Below are 22,225 nucleotides of genomic sequence, written 5' to 3' on the forward strand. Positions count from 1 at the left end.
TCCCCTGCTTTGAGTTCTGTTTGACTCTAAATGGACCACAATTTACGAAATGAACATCATCAACATCAGACCATCAACCATCACAAAACCAAAATAGGGAGTCAAATAAAGTTTTTGCAGTTACTATTGACAATTAACGGCCGTAAAACAACCAAAGTTACATTTTTCAAATGGCTCTGATTCTGAAAACAAAAGGGCGAGAACTGGTACTTTGCCAATGAGGGGAAAGAGGTGCATGGCCCAACTGTCACTCAAGGAGGCCACACCCCCAATTGTGCACACGTTGGCCCTTGAACTGATGTAAAGACCCCCCCCCCCCCCCCCTCCCCGTACACTGATGAGCGGAGATGTTTGCTGTAAATACGTTGGTCACTTTAACATGGAGGTCAATGAGGACGGAGCTTTTACTGTCTTGTGTGGCTTGAGTGTTGGTTGGCTTCATTTCTCTCTCTCTCTCCCTCTCTCTCTCTCCATTACTCCCCCTCTCTCTCCCCTCCATTCATTCAGAGCTCAGCCTGCAGCTGCAACATTTAATGCACACACACACAGACACACACACTCACACACACCATTAGCACCCCACCCCTCCCTCTCCCTCCCTCTCAGCAGCTCAGAGGCGATCAGAGGCAGCTGAGAGAGCAGCAATGAGGACGGAGAGGACGAGGACGAGGACGAGAAGCGGTTGACGAGGGATTGTGTCTGTCCACGAGGACCTCGTCTCCAGAAGAAGAGGACAAGCTTTACTTCTTCTCTCGTGTGAAACGCTGCAGAAGAAGCAGAAGGTTTCTGTCTTCTTTCTCTGTTTGGAGGCTGAAGCAGATGGTGAGCGGTGTGTGTCTATTTGTGCGTGTGTTTACTGAAAACAGACTCATGCATGTGCATTTGAAAGTGAGTTAGTGTGTGTGTGTGTGTGTGTGTGTGTGTGTGCGTTCATCCACGTTGGTAGTCCAGTGAGTAGACGTCTGCAGAACACGACCTGACACTCGCAATTCTACACATGGACTTTGAATAATTTCACAGTTTAGCTGACGGATCGATTTATCTGCAAATATTAGAAAATTGTAAAAACAAACTTGAGAGGAGGCGACTTCAGAGGGTTCAACTTTTAAGACTGATATACTGAATATATATTGAATACTTTATATTTTATATAACGCTTTTATCTTAGAAAAATGTTTTTACCTGTGGCTGCATAATACGGTTCATTTAAAGATGTTAAAATAACTAAGGAGACGGTGTTGATTAGGTGTGACTTCTGGTGTCACACGGGACATAAACTTTGGTCTCCTGGGTCCCGGGTCTTCGGGGTCACACTAACGTGCTGCTCTCTACCTCCTAACGTCAATAACATTTTGAGCATTTCTTTTCATTGATGAAGATACAAGTGCCGTCTGAGAGCATTCTCTCTCTCTCTCTCCCTTCTGGACTGAACGCTCGGCTGCTCAGTTGTCAGAGAGTGCTGCCACGGGGGTGGGGGGGAGAGCGGGGGTCCGCCTGTCAGGGGCCATTGAGCAGCTAGCGGGACACCAGGTCAGAGAGCCAAGATAAACCGGCGCGACGCACCGCGGAGGAGGCAGGACTTTGGTTTGAAGGAGCTAGCGTCTTTTAGCCAGCTGACGGCAGCTAATACCAAATCAATCCGATCGACTAGAGGTTAAATGATCAGCTAACTCATGAAGAGCGGCACACATAGTGATGTTTATTTACCATCATTACTGTGAAAGTCTTTAAATTAAAGTCTCAACAAAACAGCAGATGTGTAACAACAACATCTGGACCGCGGACCACAAATCTGTCCCGCTCGGAGATTAAACCCCCGGCTCTAATCTGTGGCCTGCAGACGCTGTGTGGGCGGAGTCTAATCTGTCCGACGGCTCTTTTGACTAGTCGTCCGACCCGGTAAATCTTTCAATGACAGTAAAAAGTAAAAAGCAGCATGAAGAAATATATAATCCGATTTGATAGGTATCGATACCATACCAACCCTCAACAAACTAAGAAACACACTCATACCACCGAAAGTATATTGAATCTACAGATTTGGGCAGCGTTCACATCGGCTCCCCTGTGACTTGCAGTTTACCCACAATACATTTCTCTGCATGAATTGGCATAGTCGTTCATGGGAAGCCTCAGTCTTTTCTTTTATACCTTTAGTGGACTGGAACATCCAGACTGTGAGGTCCTCCCCGGGAGTTCACAGACTAAGCCGGGGTAGTTTGAGTGGAGGTGAATGTGACGCTTCTCGACCAATCAGCTGCCGAGGAGGCCGAGGAGCCTGATGAACAGGAGGTGACACGCCAACCTCCACGCTCCATTTGGTCCCCATTCCAACATTTCTGTCTGCAGGATTCAGAGACCAAAGTCTCCTGATCCTTCTGCCAACACCACAGGACTCAATGTCTAGAGGGGTCAGAGGTCACCTTCTCCACAGGATAATGTTGAATATAAACTAGGTACCACATCTACTGTAGTAGTACTCTGACTAATAGAAGCACCTCTTACAACCAAACTTCCTAACCTACCTTCTCGTCTACGTTAAGAGACGATAACAAACATTTTTAAAACCTGCTGTTTGCAACTTCTGCTTTCCATCTCCGCTTCTGTCTCCACTCATTAAAACATCTGAGCCGAGATCAAGCAAAGATGGATCAAATAAAAGAAGTCTCCAGCCAAACCAAACACATCCATGTTCTCCAGGTCAAACGGAGAAGAAAGGCGATGCAATCTACAGTTCCAATCCCATTGGTGGATAACGGTAAACTTTGGGATGAATCAGACGGTTCTCGTGCCAACTCGAAGAGCAGGTGAAAATCAGCAGAAGCACCGAGCATCAGGACAGAGATCCTCATCCGAGAGAACCAAGCCTCAGACTTTGTTCTTCCGGCTTCTGGCCTTCAGAACCTAAGTGACGTCAACCCGCCACGGTGGGTGCTCCTCCACCACCGCCCTCCTCCACCTGCATTGTGATTCCTCTGTTTCAGTCACGTCAGCCGCGGCCCACCTGAGGCGGCAGATCGGCGCCTTTGTGCCGACTCGACAAAAGAGAGACCGGCTGACAAAAGAAGGACCCGGAGGCTTCTCTCTCCTGCTCTTTGAAGCCGCTGCAGCTTCACCGCACATGCAAACAGGACCAAGACGGAGCAAACCTTCCCCTCGGTACGCGGAGGCCGCGCAGCAACAGAGAACGTCGGAGATTAAAGACGAGCCACAGACTAAACGGCCGCTGCAGATCCAAGTCGGGCTGCGCTCTGGGGGGCAGATGAGGGGTTATTTTGGGGAGCGACTCCTTTGGTCCCATAGAAGTCTATGAGAATATGACTCTTCTTCTTTCTTGATTTATTTCCTCAGTAAACATTGTAAACATGCGTTTATGGTCTCAATCTCTAGTTTCAAGCCTTCTTCAACACAGCATGATGTTCATTTAGTAAATTATGGTCCATGTAGTCAAACAGACCATAAAGAGGGGATGCTTTAAGGCGGAACTACACGCTGATTGACAGGTCTCTACTCTTCTTTTCCAGTCAAGTGTGTTCTCTCCACATCTTTACCTTGTGTTTTGTTTTTAGATTATGATAGTACTCAGCTCCAGCCTCCCGTGTCCCTTCTGAATGGGAGTTGCTGTACATATTGCGAAGCGCCTCTACTGTATAAAAAATGTTAACTTACGTTATGTTTACTGACTGACCAGTAGAGAGCAAACATATCTGGATGAGAGCCTAAAGGTGTCGATGGGACAGACATGAAGAACCTGGACCAGCAGGGACGGAGTCACCGGGAGAGTCTGGGTGAGTCCCAGACGTCGCAGTGTTTCAGCGTTGTTCACGCCAAAGCTCAGGGTTTGTATAAAAGTGGGTTGTGTGTGTGTTCCTCCAGCGTGTGCGGTCCTGTCGGGTCTAGTCCTGGCTCTCCTGGGCCCACTTGGCCCGGTTCTCGGTTGTCCCGGTGGCTGCACCTGCTATGGCAACACCACCGACTGCACGGCCGTCGGCCTCCTCTCTCTGGCGCCCGTCCTGAGGCTGCTGGATCCGGAGTCTGTGATCCTCCGCCTACCCCGGAACAATCTCTCCTCCCTGGGCACCGACGAGCTGTCCAGCCTCAGCGGCCTGGAGCTCCTGGATCTGTCCCAGAACCACTTGTCGGGCTTGCGGCCTGGAGCTTTCTCTGGCCTGGGCGGCCTGCGCTGGCTCAACCTCTCCGCTAACCGCCTCGGCGTGCGCCCGGTGACTTCCGACCCCAACAACAACACCATCACACCGGCGGCCCAGGGTAACGGTCTTAGCAAGGACGCTTTCAGGGGTCTGTGGCGGCTGCGTGGGCTGGACTTGTCCTCCAACGGCCTCCTACGGCTGCCCCAGGGCCTACTGGACGGCCTCCAGAGGTTGGCCTGGTTCTCCGTGGCCAGCAACCGCCTGGCGGCCCTGGACCGAGTCACCTTCGAGCCCCTAGTGGGGCTCCAGCAGCTCCGGCTGGCGGGGAACCCCTGGGAATGCGACTGCAAGCTGAGAGACTTTAAGCACTGGATGGAGTGGTTGATTTACAGGGGTGAGCCGCGCCACACCTCAGAACACCAAGTCCATCATTCAGAAAGCCGATTAGTCTCCCATCTACTGAGCAAATAACCACCTCTGTGTCCCTCAACCCCCTTAACTCCCTCCGTCTGCCTCTTACAGATGGAAAGGTGGACGCCATGCGGTGCGGCCTCCCAGTGGACCTGAGGGGCAGGGACATCCGCAGCGTGCCGGCCGAGATGTTCAGCCACTGCCTGCGCAGCGCGACCAGAGAGGGCACTGCGGGTCACGCCACCCGGCCCCCCTGCCCGCCGGGCCGCATCAACAGCAACGATGACTGTGTCCGCCAGCGCTACCGGCCCGCCAGCGTCCGCCGGGCGCATGGCACGCAGATCGTGGCCGGTGTGATCTGCGGCACTGTGTGTGTCATGATGGTGGTGGCGGCCACCTACGGCTGCGTGTACGCCTCGCTGATGGCGCGGTACCAGAGGGAGGTCAAGAACCGTGGCCAGCCACTGATGGCCGAGTCCGGGGCCGACACAGACCCGGAGGACGGGCAGATGTCGGCGCCGGCGTCGCCGGAGGAGCCGGCGCTCAAAGAGGGCATTGTGCACGGGTATCGGATCAGCAGCTTCTGAGGAAGTTAAGTCCAGTGTCCCTTCGGCTGGTTGCCCCCCCCTCCTCTGCTCCTCCCCCTTCTGCAGTCATTGTTGTCCTCCCTCTTTGTTAGGAAGAGGACGAACCTTCTCCAACAAGACGTGAACCAGTTACGTGTGGCGTTGTTTGCTTGGTGTTTTATCAGGAAGTCTCCCTCCGTCAGTCCGGCTGCTTTAAGCTCCACCTAAACACTGGAGCTGCACCGCCCCTTAGAGGGCGGAGCTGTGAGCTGCAGCTGCTTCCCCTCCAGCACCAACCAGCCGCTTCCCCCCAACACATAGTGTATGTGTGTGTGTGTGTGTGTGTGTGTGTATGTTTGTGCCTGTGAAAGGCTTTCAGCCCAGATATGCTGTAACCTCTGTGTATTTTTATCATTTCCTCTATATTTTTGGTGGTAAGCACATGAAATTTCCCTCAAGGTTGGTTATTCATGCTGAACATAATAAACAGTATATTTATCTAGTCTGCATTTCTTTCTGATTATTTTTAAAAACATCCAACTCATCCAGGAAGTCGGGTCCATCTACTGCTCACTAACAGAGAGAGGTTCAACCTTCAGGACAACGACAACTATCCGACTTTTATTTGATCGTGATAAAATATAAAGAAATATCATCCATCCATCCATTGTAAAACCGCTTATCCTGCACACAGGGTCGCGGGGGGGCTGGAGTCTATGCCAGCTAACTTCAGGCGATAGACAGGGTACACCCTGGATTGGTCGCCAGCCAATCGCAGAACTACACAGAGACACACAACCATTCACACTCACATCCACACCCCTACGGGCAATTTAGAGTCACCAATTAACCTGATCCCCAGAGCATGTCTTTGGGAGAACCCACGCAGACACGGGGAGAACATGCAGACTCCACACAGAAAGGCCACTGGGCGGAGTCCAACCCAGGACCTTCTTGCTGTGAGGCGACAGTGCAAACCACCACGCCACCGTGCCGCCCCTAAAGAAATATCAGATACTACATAATCTAATTTAATTAATATTACTTTCTGGTTTGTTTTTTTTCAGATAAGAGCAGAATTAAAGTTCCTTTGAGTTTGAATCCAACACTTGTTCCAGCTGCTTGTTCAAGTCACTGAGATGAAGGTTTTCATATTTCATTAGCGACATTATGGTCTACGGAGGTAGAATAGAGGAATAAAAACCTAAAATCCTTTCAATCCTTATTTTTTGAGGAGATTGAAAATTTCTCAGAACTATGTGAAGTGCTGATGTGCTCCAACGTTCCAGTTGATGATAAATTACCAATATTGAAGAAACAAAGACGTATGTAACATCCCAGAAAAATCCTCCAGAGCATCGCGACTCACCTGCGGCCATCGCCGTCTTCCCTTCGGAGGACACCGTCACCGCCGTCACCGCAATCACGTACTTCACCCCTGTGGAGGCAACACGTCAGCTCTCTGGGGAGACGTTTCTAAAGAAGGCGGTCGCCATGGCGACGGGCTCCCTACCTTTGTCGTTGACGGGGTAGTAGTAGAAGCTGCCGGGGGTGTTCTCCACGGCCAGGCGGTACCACAGAGGGAAGTGGTCCACGGTGAACAAGTTGTCCTTGTCGGTCGCTGTCAGAAACCGTCTGTTGGGGGGGGGGCAGACACATTTTACTTTGAAATCCATTGCGGGATTAGCTCAGCCAGCACGGGGAAGCCGTAGCTTTTTAATCCTTGGATTTTAACATTAGGATTTGTTTTTTGTACGCAACTTTATTTGTATTATTATTATTGTGTAATGTCAATAATAATGTCCAATCTAAAGCGTCAATCTGCCGTTCCTCCAGGAATTCAGGGCCCTGGAAGCGAGCTAGAAAGATCGTAGCTGACCCCTCTCACCCCGGACAAAACTGTTTGTGCGCCTTCATCTGGCAGCAGGCTGAGGTCCATCAGGACCAAGAACTCTCGCCACACCAACAGCTTCTTCCCGTCAATAGTCGGACTCATCAACAGAGCCCGGCTCCCCCCCTGACCGACTCTATTTAAAACACTTTTGGATTCTGATACTTCATAGTTCAGGTAAGGCAGAACTGCACAGTATCTTGGTTCCTTAAACCAGCAGGTGACAACCAGACCAAAGGCTGAGGCACGGTTGCCTGTCAAACGCTACCTCTCAGCTCACACTGTGTGAGTTTGAAGAGGGGGGGGTGGGGGGGTCTTACTTTGCCACTCTGGTCTCCACTCCGGCGTATCTCATCCACCTCGTGAGACCGGCTCGAGTTCCGAGGAAGGCCGTCTCCACCCCCGGCTCCACTCTGCACGGACGGAGAAGCACCAGAAAGTAGAAACCCTTTTTATCTCAGCATGAGGCTGTGAGAACATTGTTGGCAGATCTTCAAAACTTCAGAAAGTGAACACAGAGCTGAGAGGAATGGCCGGAGAAACGTGAGGTATTTTAAACACAAATACCTTCTACGTTGGGTGAACTGGCCCTTTAATGCTGCAGGTGTGAACTGAGAGGGGTCTCACCTATCTGTTAGCATCAGGGCGTTCCAGTAGGCCTCCAGTGGAGCCGTCACCACGGCGTCGAACAGCGTCTGCTGCAGCAACAGCTCGTCGCCTAGGCAACGGACAAAACACGGTTAACAAGTCTAACGTGTGAATCACTTGTGTGTAGCTCCGCCCTAAAGCATCCCCTGCTTTATGGTCTGTTTGACTCTAAATTGACCATAATTCACTAAATGAACATCACGCTGTATTGAAGAAGACTTGAAACTAAAGATTGAGACCATAAAGAATGTTTACTGAGGGAATAAATCAAGAGAGTAGTCATTTTCTCATAGACTTCTATGGGACCAGAGGAGTCGCTCCCTGCTGGTTACTACAGAGAATGCAGCTTCATGGATTCGTATTCTCTTCCTTCTCCCAAAACCTTCTCCATGTCACTACCACTGGAGACAAAGGAAATGCATGATGGGAGAAGCTGTGTGGTTGGGACCTACACTCCAGGTCGGGCTCCTGGCCCAGCAGGTAGCGGATGGCAGCCTGCAGCTGAGAGTACTTGCGGTGGCTCGGGTCGATGTCGGTCTCACAGTACGTCCTGAGGAAGAGAGCTTCAATGAACTAGGGCTCTCAGGAACGGCTTAAACACAACCTTTTTTATACAAGATCAGATATTTAATAGATGACAATGTCACAACTCTCTCTACTTCCTCAATCACCTTGCAATTTACGGAACAATTAAACAATGCAGTTCGTCATTTGTTGCCGTATTTGAATGTTCCAGCACAGATAAAATAAGAGGGGATGCAATCTGCTGTATTAAATATCACTCTATGGTAGAGGTAGAGGACGTACATACCACTCGGTGGCGATGCTGAGGTCGGGTGAGGTGAGGTCGTGCAAACCTGCAGAGGAAGACACAAACAAATACTACTAGAAATACTAATACGAATGAAGTTCCAGTATTTTTAATCAAAGCGTACGATTTTCAGTGTGGTATTAGTACTTTTACTGCAGTAACTTTTTTTAAAAGTGCCAAGTCGTGAGAATGAGCATCGATAGCAACAATGAAATGAAAATGAGAAAAAAAACCAAAAGCAATAATAAAAAGTGTAAAAAAAAAGAAGTAATTTTTTAATATATTGAGAAGAAATAAAGTAACTTGTATAAAAATGTATCAATATATAATTGTTAAAATGTAACAAAAAACATATAGGAGGTAAATTAATAAATAAATTACAAAATAAATGGTCATTATATTCCTAAATTTGTTTACTTTATTCTTCTTTGTATTTACAATTTACTTTTATTCATTTAATTATTTCTCTTTCTATCGCAAAATCAATTTTCCTATTCTTACTAAAAAAATGTATGACTCTGTTGTTCTGTTTTTGACTTTATAGTAAATCTGTGTGTGTTAGAATTTAATTTTACATCAATGAATCAATGAAAATCAACCATCGGCCATCAATAAGATCATCACCCATGTGGATTCAACAAGTGTCTGCATAAAAGCATTGTGGGAACTCTAACCTTCCTCCACAGACACGTTTCCAATAAACATGAGGCCTCCGTGACCTTTTGTCAGCACCATGCCGAAGCTGAAGGAGAGAAGAAGAGACGGAAAGAGAGAGAAGAAACACTCCATAAGCACACTCCATAAGCACACTCCATAAGCACACTCCATAAGTACACTCCATTAGCCCACTCCATTAGCCCACTCCCTTAGCACACTCCATAAGTACACTCCATTAGCCCACTCCATTAGCACACTCCCTTAGCACACTCCATAAGCACACTCCATAAGCACACTCCATAAGCACACTCCATGAGCACACTTCATAAGCACACTCCATAAGCACACTCCATAAGCACACTTCATAAGCACACTCCATTAGCACACTCCATTAGCACACTCCATTAGCACACTCCCTTAGCACACTCCATAAGCACACTCCATAAGCACACTCCATAAGCACACTTCATAAGCACACTCCATGAGCACACTTCATAAGCACACTCCATAAGCACACTCCATAAGCACACTTCATAAGCACACTCTATTAGCACACTCCATTAGCACACTGCATAAGCACACTCCATAAGCACACTTCATAAGCACACTCCATAAGCACACTCCATTAGCACACTCCATTAGCACACTCCATAAGCACACTCCATTAGCACACTCCATAAGCACACTCCATTAGCACACTCCATAAGCACACTTCATTAGCACACTCCATAAGCACACTCCATTAACACACTCCATTAGCACACTCCATAAGCACACTCCATAAATACACTCCATTAGCCCACTCCATTAGCACACTCCCTTAGCACACTCCATAAGCACACTCCATAAGCACACTCCATGAGCACACTTCATAAGCACACTCCATAAGCACACTCCATAAGCACACTTCATAAGCACACTCCATTAGCACACTCCATTAGCACACTGCATAAGCACACTCCATAAGCACACTTCATAAGCACACTCCATAAGCACACTCCATTAGCACACTCCATTAGCACACTCCATAAGCACACTCCATTAGCACACTTCATTAGCACACTCCATAAGCACACTCCATTAGCACACTCCATAAGCACACTCCATAAGCCCACTTCATAAGCACACTCCATTAGCACACTCCATAAGCACACTTCATTAGCACACTCCATAAGCACACTCCATTAGCACACTCCATAAGCACACTCCATTAGCACACTCCATAAGCACACTCCATAAGTACACTCGTTTGCCCACTCCATTAGCACACTCCATTAGCACACTCCATAAGCACACTCCAGATGATTATCAACTGACCCTTCCACTAACCAGCAGCAACTTTTACCTGAAAGGAGTCTCGTCGATGTTGGTGTAGAAATAGTTGTTGACGAGGTACAGGGGTCGTTTCTGTTGGAGGAGAATGTGATGTCATATATATATATATATATCTATATATATATATCCTTTACCCTGGACCCAACCAAATCCCAGGGCAGGGTCACCCTGACCCTCCTCACCCCTTTGTCCACTGAGGCTCTGATGTTCAGCTGGATGAAGCCGGTCTCTCCCCTCACCATGGCGGTTCTCAGCTGGTTAAAACACAAAGTCACATATTTTAGTGTATTTCACAGAAACAGCCTCAAAGTTTATGTTAATTTATGCATTAGGTAAATTTGTCACTGTGTCCTCACAGCGCGACGGGGGGGAAGGGGTCAACTTCACCACCGTCTAGGGATAAGCAGTGTGTTGAGGCAATATCCAATGGTTACTTTCGGGTAAAAAAACTAAAATAAATGTATTAACTATAACGTAATGCTTTAAATATTATACCATCATCCTATAATCTATATGTTTTCTGACTAACGGCTCTGATGGGATGTTTTCTGTCTCTATTGCCATTTGTGTACGATGTGTCGCGTTACATTCTCCCCTGGACCATACCATGTGACACGTTACCTTCTCCCCTGGGTCGGACCATACCATGTGACGTGTGCCGTGTTACCTTCTCCTCTGTGTCCTCCCACTCCACCTCCGACAGGTCCACACTGTTGTAGTTGGGCTTGGGCTTCAGCTTCTTCCCGTCTTGGTACTGTGGGGGAGGAGAAACTCGTAAATACTTCTTAGCTCCCATTAGGACCTCTACGCCCTGTGTCACTCACCAGAGGTCGGAGGTCGGGATGCGCCAGGATGTAGCCGTTGTTGGTGATGAGGAAGGCGTAGCCGTGAGCTCCCAGCTGTGGGGGAAGATCAAGACACACGTGGAAGACATTTATTGTAAAAGGACTTGATTGCTGGTCACACACACACACACACACACACACACACACACAGCTCACCATGTATCGGGGCGCCAGCTTCATCACCTCCATCAGCGGGACGTCTGTGCCAACCACACCCAGTAAGATCCCATGGGACAGCTGGGAGATAATAAAATATAATATTATTAACAATTGAAAGAATTCACAGAATAAACTACTACTTCCATTTAAAAGTTTTTAAAGGATATTAAGAGATAATAAAGTTCTCAACAGACCACAAAACAAAACTAAGTGATATTTTCACCTTTTGATAATAATTGCTTGATGTATAATTGTCAAAGTATACTTTTAATGGATTTCTTCCTCGTATAGGTAAAATAAAACGTCATATTTATTGAGATCTTTGGACCAAACAAAGTCTGAGGTAACGGCTGTCTCCTTCAAAAGAACACACAAGCTTCAGGCACAACGTGATGTCTTCCCGCGCCTTCACACGCCTTCACACGCCTTCACACGGACAAGAACCGTTAACAGAGAAACCAGAGCGGACCGTTTCCTTCTTCTTGCTGAAGACCGGCATGGCCACCGAGGTCATGAGCAGCAGACTCTGAGCTTTGGTGTAGAAGAGCTGAAACACAACCAAACAGTGAACCATCAACATTTCATTCATTTTCATTCAATGCAGTTGATAAATAAAGTCTGAACGTGTATTAAACACGTGTTTGTATATGAAGCTCGTTCTTCTTCCTCCACACACATGTAATAACCGTCGCAGCTCTCGTGTTGGACTCCAGGTGGCGATGTGCGACCGCTGTGTGCATTTAAAACAAAAAACACCCTGGTGGTAAAAGTACTACAATCACTCCAACCAGCGGTTCTCAACATGAGGGCCAGGGCCCTCCAGCAGGGTCAAGAAATAACTTAAAGGGAGTCGTTCATGTGTGATTGTGTGTAATATGGAAGTATCAATGTGTAAAACGTGTGTTGTTCTTCTTGCAGTGGAGAAGAAATAAAAAGTCAAATCTTTTTCTGGATTATTTATAAACGTTTATATAAGAGACATGAATATAGATTTATTACTTTACAGACATTAGTGACTTCTTCTACCCTTAAATCACGTTCATCTAACACCAGCACTTCTTCTTCGTTACCTCCTTGGTGCTGGGAAGCTGCGCAGCGATGGATGGAAAGGCCCAGAGGATCATGGGAGAATGGAGCGATAAAAAAACACAGAGGAGGAAGCAGACAGATGGATGAAGTGATAACGATGATGAAGACTGGATGGAGGATGTTCAGGAGGCACAAGATGTTTGACCATGAACGGCTCCTTTGGAGCTCTGTGATTGGCCGGCTCACCACGGAGTCCATGTAGGCCTCGGTCCAGATAATGTCGTGGTCGTGGTTGATGACCATCGGCCGGCTGAGAACGTGCAGGTACTCCATGACGTTCTCCTGCACGTCGGCCAGCGTGGAGATGTGTGTGTAGTAACCTGAGGAAACACACACAGACGTTTGTGACACACACACACACACACACACGCTCCATCTCACTCGCAGCGACCTCTGACCTTTGTTGTTGCAGGCGATCCACTTGGTGTTCTGGGCGAAGGTCATCTCTCTGCCGATCAGGTAGGTGAAGACCCTCACCTGAGGACACACAGGAAGCCGTATCTTATGAATGAAGCAGATGTGAAGCTTGTTTCTTGTTTGTAATATTAATTCTATTCATTAATTCTATTATAATTGTTAATAATTATAAATATATATAATATATAATTATTAACAATTATAACAATTAATCCATTAAGAATGAATACATGAATGAAATAAAGCAGCTCCTCACCCGGCGCTCGGGCCAGTTGAACTCCTCAAAGACAGACTCAAAGTCCTCCATTGCTCCATCTGTGATCAGCATGATGGCCTGGTTACACATGCTGCCCCGCCCACTCAGCTTTGCCTGCACGCACGCACGCACACACACACACACACACACACACACACGCAGAGGCCAGACACACACACAAACACACACAAGCTTAGTTCATGTGGACATACTCGGTTCCGTTTATAAAGGAACTCGTCACGTTGGTCATTTCTAAAGCGGCTTGGCGGGATCAGCCCCCTGGGACCGTGAGCGGACACGGACCTCGTTGAGGATCTTGAAGGACTCCTTCATGGCGTTCTTGATCTTCGCTTCTCCTTTAACGTGCAGCTCGTCCACCAGCTGCTTGAAGTGCTGAAGGACAAAGAGACAAAAGAAACAGCTGTAGGTGGAGCCACAATGTGTGTGTGTGTGTGTGTAGCCGATGATGTCTCACCTCTCGGTTGTCTAAGTCGGCCTGGACCAAGGTTCCTTTAAAGCACGGCTCCACGTACCGAATATAGTCAGTGTACTGAAGAGGAGACACAAGGGGAAGAAACACGGAGGACGAGACGCAGAGGAGGAGACAGGCTTTTAGATTATTGGTGTAAAAAGTACATTTGACTAATTATAGTGACGGACAGAGTAGTTTTAGTTGTGTTAGTACTCTCACTTCTTCTAGCACTGTGTGTGTGTGTGCGTGTGTGTGTGCGTCCCTCACAGCGATAACGTTGACGAAGTCGTTCTCCCCTAGTGTGTCCAGGATGGTGTTGATGGTGTGCTTTGCGATGGTCATCTTCAGCCCCTTCATGCTGCCGCTGATGTCCACCATGATGATGATATCTTTGGGAGACGTGGCTGCCTGGATGTACCTGAATGCACCACGGCATCACCCCTCAACACGCTAGATATTTATATATATATATATATATTTTTTTTTTTCTGTATTTGTTATATTGTTATTAACACACTTAACACTTGACACAAAACGTCATGAAGTGCGCAGATTTGATACTTGAAGTTTTAACTCATAAAGGAGAGGGTTCTATGGAGGATCACAGCTCTTACATGGATCCCCCCCGCCATTAATGCCCTGTGACGAGGCGTTCAAGGACATATGCAGCTCTCTGGTATTATTTAGAAAAGCCGAGAAGGCTTAGCGTTTTTTCTCCAGAGGATCAGGGGGGTGGACACGCCCCCTTTTTGAGTGTGGCGTCCACGTCTTTTTCTACGGTAAACAGACTGTAAGATAACGGAGCTTTAGTTTAACTTCTAGTACCTTTTCCTCTTCTCCAATTGGTCCCTCCACGTTTGACGTTTAGTTGTTTTCATGGAAACAGAGCTTGTTGAGCTCATTGAGCTTATTGAGAGTTATTGAAGCATTTGTGCTGTTTGACTTTTAAGAAATATAATTTGTTTACACATGACACACTATTGAGAATTGATAAGAGCATTGATAAGAGCATTAAGAGCATTGATAAGAGCATTAAGACCACTAAGAGCATTGATAAGACCACTAAGAGCATTGATAAGACCATTAAGACCACTAAGGGCATTGATACGACCACGAAGAGCATTGATAAGAGCTTAAAACACAGTATTATATTTATAATATTTAACAAAAAACTGCGTGAAAATATTTGCCATCTTCCTTTGAATCCAGCAGAGGAAATAATCGGCTGTTTTGATCTTCATGTTTATTTGCCATATGAAAATCGTGGTGGCAGCTCCTCACATCTTCAGGGGAACGTGAATCCCTGTTTTAAACATCACGACAATCCATCAAACCAGCAGTCCTCAACTCACCAGTTTCTGTTCCTGCAGTCGAAAGCTGCCACGCCGTTGGAGTCTGGAGTCCATTTGATACCTGAGAGAGAACCACAGCTTTATCGAAATACACCCCCGACTCTTATTGGTTGTTTTGTTTAAATTGCCCAAATTACGACATTCATCTCAGCCATGGATGTGAAAACAGACGTGATAGTCAGATTTCAAAACTTCAATATTCTGTTGGAAATAAAGGTGGGATTTAAGATGAGGCTCGAGCTCAGCCCAAAGCTCAGAGCTCAGACTGAAGCTCAGACTACAGTTCAGATTACAGTTAAAAGTAGAGCTCAGACTAGAGTTCAGATCAGGGGTCAGACTAGAGCTCAGACTAGAGCACAGACTAGAGCACAGACTAGAGCTCAGACTAGAGCACAGACTAGAGCTCAGACTAGAGCACAGACTAGAGCACAGACTAGAGCACAGACTAGAGCTCAGACTGGAGTTCAGACTAGAGCACAGAATAGAGCTCAGACTAGAGTTCAGACTAGAGCACAGAATAGAGCTCAGACTAGAGTTCAGACTAGAGCACAGAATAGAGCTCAGACTAGAGTTCAGACTAGAGCACAGACTAGAGCTCAGACTGGAGTTCAGACTAGAGCACAGACTAGAGCTCAGACTGGAGTTCAGACTAGAGCACAGAATAGAGCTCAGACTAGAGTTCAGACTAGAGCACAGAATAGAGCTCAGACTAGAGTTCAGATTAGAGCACAGACTAGAGCTCAGACTGGAGTTCAGACTAGAGCACAGACTAGAGCTCAGACTGGAGTTCAGACTAGAGCACAGAATAGAGCTCAGACTAGAGTTCAGACTAGAGCACAGAATAGAGCTCAGACTAGAGCTCAGACTGGAGTTCAGACTAGAGCACAGAATAGAGCTCAGACTAGAGTTCAGACTAGAGCACAGAATAGAGCTCAGACTAGAGTTCAGACTAGAGCACAGAATAGAGCTCAGACTAGAGTTCAGACTAGAGCACAGACTAGAGCACAGACTAGAGCACAGACTAGAGTTCAGACTACAGCACAGACTAGAGCACAGACTAGAGTTCAGACTACAGCACAGACTAGAGCTCAGACTAGAGCTCAGACTAGAGCTCAGACTGGAGTTCAGACTAGAGCTCAGACTAGAGCTCAGACTAGAGCACAGACTAGAGCACAGACTAGAGCACAGACTAGAGCTCAGACTGGAGTTCAGACTAGAGCACAGAATAGAGTTCAGACTAGAGCACAGAATAGAGCTCAGACTAGAGCACAGACTAGAGCTCAGACTGGAGCTCAGACTAGAGCACAGACTAGAGGTCAGACTAGAGCACAGACTAGAGCACAGACTAGAGCTCAGACTAGAGCTCAGACTAGAGCTCAGACTGGAGTTCAGACTAGAGCTCAGACTAGAGCACAGACTAGAGCTCAGACTGGAGCTCAGACTAGAGCTAAGAATAGAGCTCAGACTAGAGTTCAGACTAGAGCACAGACTAGAGCACAGACTAGAGCTCAGACTAGAGGTCAGACTAGAGCTCAGACTGGAGCTCAGACTAGAGCACAGACTAGAGCACAGACCGGAGCTCAGACTAGAGCACAGACTAGAGCTCAGACTGGAGCTCAGACTAGAGCACAGACCAGAGCTCAGACTAACCGGGGTAAATCCTAAAGAAGCCGGTGGAGCTGCCGAAGAACTGCCAGGTGAGAGTGGGATCCTTCTGGAAGTTAGCGATGAAGACGTCGTTTAACGCCTCGGAGTTGTAGATGCCGTTGAGGATGTTGGGGTCTGCACACAGAGGAGTGTGATTAAGGGCGGAAGCTCACAGGAAGCGCGTTAGCCGGACACGCAGGACGACCTCTGACCTTTGTTGTAGACGTTGGTGGGGATTTGGATGTCGCTCATTAGCGTGTTCACCAGCAGCTTGTTGAAGTGCTCGTTTTCTTCCAGGGGGAACTCGCCGCCCAGCTCCACGCTGTTCCCGTCCTCGTCCGCCGTGTTGATCAGCATGGAGTTGTAGTAGTCAAACTGGTGGGAAGACAGGAAGAAGTTTCCATTCAGAATAAGATGCTGACTTTGACAGCAAAAGGGACAGCCTGACTACTTTCAGTACACCGGTTAACATGTAAATGAAAGTGAAATCTGATTCAGAAATAGATGCTAGTCATTTAAATATCTTTGCTTTGGTTTATCTTTGGTTTTACTCTGAAACACAAACGGACTGGATTGTTTTGCTACGACCTGCATGTGTGTTTTTGCATCTCTATGAATGTTTCTATTGTTCTGTTCTGCTTTTCTGATGCGCTGTCATCCTAGTTTCCTCACAGCATCAGGGGAGGTCGACCTAATCTCAGGTGAAGCTTTAAAGCTCCGCCCAGCTGTTAGCGCGCTAACGTTAGCGTTTATCTTAAAGCACAGCTGACAGCTTAGGCCAGTTAAAGCGTCGAGGGATTATTTCAGATCAGCGTGGTTTCAGGCCTGCAGGTTGTAGTGTGGAGTAAAAGAAATACAAATTTAAACAAGGAGGACAACACGAAGGTGGGTAACTCTTCAATATGAACTTTAAAATTCAGTTGGGTGGGTAACGAAGAGCACCGACCTTCATCGTAGCGTTGAAATCGTGGTACAGGTCGGCGTCCTCTGCCGACTCCGCCAACCTCTGAGACAGGAAACAGGAAGTGTGAGAATAAATCCATCATCGTTCTGCATAGTGACAACAGCGAAGATGAAGTCTCCAGACTGCTTTAATCCACCCCACTAATCCATCATAATATAGGGGGGGTACACCCCCACCAAAAAACAATGAGATGAATGAAATAAAAAGTAAATCACTGTGTCCGTCCGCAAACCCCCACCGCCCCCCTGCCAGCTGTAAACCTGGGGGGGGGGACACTGCAGTAATCCCAGTAGTAACTGTTTTTTGGTTGAATAGTCCAAAAAGGACCTACTATCGTCCTTTCTCGACCACTTTTACTCGGCCTCTAAAGGAAAACGTCCTCAGGGTTTTTGTGCCAAGAGTTCATGAGGAGAAAAGAGAACCTTCTTCACCTTCACTGACCTACGTAGTTACTCACGTAGAACTACAATGTTCAGAAGGATCCTCTTAGATACTTAGTCGCGAGGAAGACTCACATTGAAAGAAGGACTTTATTAACGAGGTTGGGATGTAAATGAAAGAAGAAAAGTCAAAGAGGACAAATACTGTAACTGCGCACCCCAATACACACCAATAATACAAGTTATGACCACTGTTAGTTTCATAATCTCAGTTTATCTATTTCAGTCACTTTACATTATGCTTTTGCAAGGCATTGTGGGAAGGAATGTCTTTTCCTTTGGTAAAGGAAGGTCCAGTGTTTCCTATGCTAGTTGAGCTAATAAAGGAAGCATTGAGGGTCCTTTCCTTTGCAAAAAGAGCTAATAAAGGATTCATTGAAGCACCTTTGCGATGCTAAAGGAGCTAATGAAGGAAGCATTGAAGCACCTTTCCGATGCTAAAGGAGCTAATGAAGGAAGCATTGAAGCACCTTTCCGATGCTAAAGGAGCTAATGAAGGAAGCATTGAAGCACCTTTCCGATGCTAAAGGAGCTAATGAAGGAAGCATTGAAGCACCTTTCCTATGCTAAAGGAGCTAATGAAGGAACTATTGAAGCACCTTTCCGAGGCTAGAAGAACTAATAAAGGAAGTATTCAAGCATTTAGTGGATTTGATAGCTCTTGTCATGAAGGACACTTAAATACTTAATTCAGGAACAAAAAGGACTATTGGACCGCAGCCCTTATTCAGTGATCGCAGTCTTAAAGGGACACTGTACCAGTTCTACCCTTATGATGTCATAGTGAGATCGCCAGGGTGATCTTTTAATTAATAATAAATATAAGATTGAGTTTGAAGAGACTGATGATGACACTTCATGTCATCATCAGATATGATCCTGCGGTGTATTTGAATGCACCACGCCTCTTCTTCCTCACCTTCACAGACTTCCTCTTGCTTCCCAACATTCGCTCGATCTCGTCCGAGTATTTCTTCACCAGGTCGCCTCCGTCCAGCTCCACGATCTTAATGATGGACTCCACGTCCTTCAGTTTCTGAAAGAGAAATGCACATGTTAAGCCCTATTGGTACTACCAAGTACTCACATCTGAGTAGTTGTGTTGGTGCTTCCTCGATGGACACCCTTCTATGGAAGGGAGGTTTGGATTGGACAGTTTGGCCTCCTTTAAGTGCCTTTGGGTCGAGTAGTGTTAAACCTAGTTAGCAGTTCACTTTGGTGTATTGAATCCACAATGAGGGAATTACCTTTGTTGTCTTTGTCTTTTGTTGTCTTTTATTCTGACGGTTAGGGTAACCCAGAAGAACAGATAGTCTCTTTAGTGTTCCTTATTTTAGTTGTAAACGCTTTGAGCTCTAAAACCAAGAACTTATGATCAAACACAACTATACGAACAAGGCCAACTTTTGAGTCATCTTCATCATGATGATGAGTTATGACGTAACACCTCTTTTGAACAGGAAGGAGGTTGTCCTTTGATCTGGATCTGATCTGCTTCATTTCGGGTTAATTGAAGCAGTAGAAACCGTGAAACTAATCTGATGCCGTTGGCAGATTGGTGTGGGTTTTTTTCTCAGAGTTAATTCGGATCGAGAGACTGACTCTCAGATTATGTGGAGATGTGTGTGTGTGTTTTTTGTTTTGTTAGGGGGGTGGGGAGGGGGTGTAAAGCAAAGGTTCTCTGAGGGAATCAGGTCAGTGTCTCTGGATCAAGGTGCTGGAGGTGGACGAGCCAGCTGAGAGCGAGCAGGAACGTCCCGCTGTGGTTATTTACACTGAATCACAATGAAGCAGGGGTTGTTTAAGGGCGGGGCTAACTGTGATTGACAGGTCTAGACCATATTGTCACGGTGTGGTTTGATTTCCTGTCTTATTTTGTAGTTTTCTGCTTCTTGTCTCCCTGGGTAACTTCACTTCCTGCCTTGTCCTGTCATCGTCTGTGATTGTCTGATTGTTTCCACCTGTGTCCAATCACCTGCACCTCCCCAGTGTATTTAAGCCATGTGTGTCTCCTGTCATTTGTCGTGTCATTGTTTGTCGTCCTGGATGGTCCTTGTCCCTGTCTACCGTCTGGATGTTCCATGTTCCTTGTCCCTGTCTACCTTTTTTCCCTCCGGTACTTGTGTATGTTTTTGCCCATTGGCCTGTTACTTAGAGTTTTTGACTATTAAAGTTGTTTTTGCGTTAAACTCTGCATTTGAGTCCTGCCTTCCCCACACATCCCTGTCTCTACGTCCTCCTGGATGTATGAAATCCAAGATGGCGACATCAGTTTATGAGTCCGACACTTAACAAGATTCTCCCCCATGACATTTATTTTAGGATCTGCTTTATGTGGTTGTGGGTCAAAGTCTCAGAGTCTCTGCAAGCAGAATAACTGCAGCTGCTGTGATGAATCCAAATCTGATAAATGGATGAATGACTAGAATCAGAACAGGCCACAAATCCCGACGCCAGTAAAGAGGGCTCGGCCCTCAATCTGGGCATTACCATGATCCCTGTTTGTGTGTGTGTTCTCCCTGGTAAACACACACACACACATACAGAGTCACTATGACACAACACACACACATGCTCCCATTGCTTTCTTTTCCCAGTTCAACCTTCTTAATTCTAAAAACGCCGGACAATATTTAAAGCCCACCAGAGTCGTAGAGTTCACACTGATTCTGGATTAGCGAAGAGAGAAATCATAGAATCGACTGTAGAGAAACCAAACTGGAACAACAGCCTCGCTGTTCAGCGCCTCCACAAAAGCCGACACGTCGTTTGCTGTGTTTCGTGAGGTCACAGTGACCTTCAACCACCAACTTCTGATCATTTAATCCTTAAATCCATCTGAAAATGATGACAGATTTCACTAGATTAGCTCCAGGTTTCCCTGAAACAGGACAACTCAAAAACACGAAGGAGAGAACGGCCCCTTTACCAAGTCACGCCCCTTTATCTCAGACCGGCCAATCGCGGCGCAGCTTTGTCCAGCTGTGCTCCACAGACTCTGGTCACTTGTTCCAGATGTTCTTCATGTTCAGGCTGGTATGCTAAGCTAACGTTATCTATGCTAATACCTCCCTCCCCCTGTCCCAAAGCAGAAGCAGTAAAATTAGGCTTACCTTCTGGAGAAGCAGAGAGCCTGAGTATTTGGTGGTGAGGTCTCGTAGCTGAGTGGAGAGCACCATCGCCCACTGCTGCACCCTAAAACACAAGGGGGCAGTCATCAAACAAACACAGAGCAGGATCAATGAAGAACCCCAGGAGGACCCTGAGTTGCAGCTTGATCTATATTTAATTTTTTTATACATATATATACAGTATATATAGAAAGATTAAAATGTAGTTTTTTTTCTCAAGAAAGTTGCCTGATATATATCAATATAACTGTATTATTCTGTAAAAAAAGGTTCCGTTCTTTCTACTTGTAGTCATCATGGTTCTGTTTCCACAGGACAGCAGGACTTCTATTTTGAATGGAAACTCAAAACCAAAGAGAGTAACATTTGACAAGAGCAAAAGTAAAAAATAGAGAGGAACTTCCCGAGGTTTCTTAGGGTTGTTGTGTTACTTTAATAAAGATAAGTTGATTGCCTCTCGTCCAGTGGGCTGTTGCCGTGGTGACGGCTAGCAGCAGAGGCGGTGAGTTTGGGCAGAAAAAGGCAGCTAAATACGACAGCGATGAAAGAGATTTAGATAATCTGATGTTCATCTGGGTCACACACACACACACACACACACACACACACACACACACACACACCTTACCTCACACTCGGTCAGGTTTTTCAGCTCTTTCAGCAGCTTTTTGAGATGAGTTTTGTAATTTTATACGACTTTACAAGCTTGCGTTTCTCTTTGGAAATGAATCCGGTTTCCATGATTAAATAAAACAAGTAGAGGAATTGTTGAAATAGTTGTTTGGTTTTGGTGTGTGGCCAAGTGGACTGCATTCAAATTATCTTTAAATTGTCTGAAAAAAGGTTAAATGTGTCAGGGCACCACTGTAAAGGAGAGATAATGATACCAGTGACACCATAATAACTTTAATACGTTAAATAACAATACAGGTGCAAAGGACTAAACAAACACGGCTGCATCTTTATGTCAAACAAACGTTACA

General features: G+C 46.4%; 2 protein-coding genes across 10 annotated transcripts in view; one reads left to right on the top strand and one right to left on the bottom strand.

Moving 5' to 3' along the window:
• LOC120809184 (voltage-dependent calcium channel subunit alpha-2/delta-4) overlaps window positions 1–22,225 on the bottom strand; it is a 34,278-nt gene that overhangs the window by 8,255 nt on the left and 3,798 nt on the right. For 3 of the 6 annotated variants that reach the window (XR_013451221.1, XM_078083071.1, XM_078083069.1), the window contains exons 3-28: window positions 21,225–21,306; window positions 19,031–19,147; window positions 17,654–17,713; window positions 16,920–17,082; window positions 16,711–16,842; window positions 15,061–15,121; window positions 13,976–14,126; window positions 13,712–13,786; window positions 13,540–13,629; window positions 13,237–13,350; window positions 12,962–13,040; window positions 12,750–12,883; window positions 12,545–12,562; window positions 11,944–12,021; window positions 11,472–11,552; window positions 11,295–11,369; window positions 11,138–11,224; window positions 10,653–10,724; window positions 10,481–10,542; window positions 9,153–9,220; window positions 8,479–8,524; window positions 8,120–8,217; window positions 7,647–7,737; window positions 7,340–7,432; window positions 6,642–6,763; window positions 6,498–6,566 (exon numbers count right to left, since the gene is read on the bottom strand). Coding sequence is in view for 4 of the 6 variants with exons in the window: in XM_078083071.1 (XP_077939197.1) it covers window positions 6,498–6,566; window positions 6,642–6,763; window positions 7,340–7,432; window positions 7,647–7,737; window positions 8,120–8,217; window positions 8,479–8,524; window positions 9,153–9,220; window positions 10,481–10,542; window positions 10,653–10,724; window positions 11,138–11,224; window positions 11,295–11,369; window positions 11,472–11,552; window positions 11,944–12,021; window positions 12,545–12,562; window positions 12,750–12,883; window positions 12,962–13,040; window positions 13,237–13,350; window positions 13,540–13,629; window positions 13,712–13,786; window positions 13,976–14,126; window positions 15,061–15,121; window positions 16,711–16,842; window positions 16,920–17,082; window positions 17,654–17,713; window positions 19,031–19,147; window positions 21,225–21,306 (2,318 nt within the window). In the remaining 2 variants the exon portion in view is untranslated. The remainder of the gene's footprint in view (window positions 1–6,497; window positions 6,567–6,641; window positions 6,764–7,339; window positions 7,433–7,646; window positions 7,738–8,119; window positions 8,218–8,478; window positions 8,525–9,152; window positions 9,221–10,480; window positions 10,543–10,652; window positions 10,725–11,137; window positions 11,225–11,294; window positions 11,370–11,471; window positions 11,553–11,943; window positions 12,022–12,544; window positions 12,563–12,749; window positions 12,884–12,961; window positions 13,041–13,236; window positions 13,351–13,539; window positions 13,630–13,711; window positions 13,787–13,975; window positions 14,127–15,060; window positions 15,122–16,710; window positions 16,843–16,919; window positions 17,083–17,653; window positions 17,714–19,030; window positions 19,148–21,224; window positions 21,307–22,225) is intronic. The other 3 variants (XR_013451222.1, XM_078083072.1, XM_078083070.1) reach the window with 1 other exon arrangement.
• LOC120809186 (uncharacterized) lies at window positions 59–5,630 on the top strand. Of its 4 annotated transcripts, none has more exons than XM_078083074.1 (5): window positions 609–822; window positions 2,701–3,159; window positions 3,695–3,788; window positions 3,877–4,545; window positions 4,674–5,630. In XM_078083074.1, exons 3-5 carry the CDS (start codon window positions 3,743–3,745, stop codon window positions 5,147–5,149), a joined length of 1,191 nt encoding a protein of 396 aa, XP_077939200.1. In that variant the 5' UTR covers window positions 609–822; window positions 2,701–3,159; window positions 3,695–3,742; the 3' UTR covers window positions 5,150–5,630. The 4 variants fall into 4 exon arrangements, with proteins under 4 accessions (XP_040018765.1, XP_077939200.1, XP_040018766.1 ...); XM_040162832.2 differs by having other exon boundaries at window positions 623–822; window positions 2,985–3,159; window positions 3,692–3,788; XM_040162831.2 differs by lacking the exon at window positions 2,701–3,159 and having other exon boundaries at window positions 59–822; window positions 3,692–3,788.

Source organism: Gasterosteus aculeatus, chromosome X (assembly GCF_964276395.1).
Source record: "Gasterosteus aculeatus chromosome X, fGasAcu3.hap1.1, whole genome shotgun sequence".
In the NCBI taxonomy this organism is placed as follows: domain Eukaryota; kingdom Metazoa; phylum Chordata; class Actinopteri; order Perciformes; family Gasterosteidae; genus Gasterosteus; species Gasterosteus aculeatus.

Coding starts and splice junctions, on each gene's coding strand:
- LOC120809186 (XM_040162831.2), top strand. CDS start 3,743: ATGAAGAACCTGGACCAGCAGGGACGGAGTCACCGGGAGAGTCTGG. Junction 3,789..3,876: donor GAGTCACCGGGAGAGTCTGG/GTGAGTCCCAGA, acceptor GTGTTCCTCCAG/CGTGTGCGGTCCTGTCGGGT. Junction 4,546..4,673: donor GGAGTGGTTGATTTACAGGG/GTGAGCCGCGCC, acceptor TGCCTCTTACAG/ATGGAAAGGTGGACGCCATG.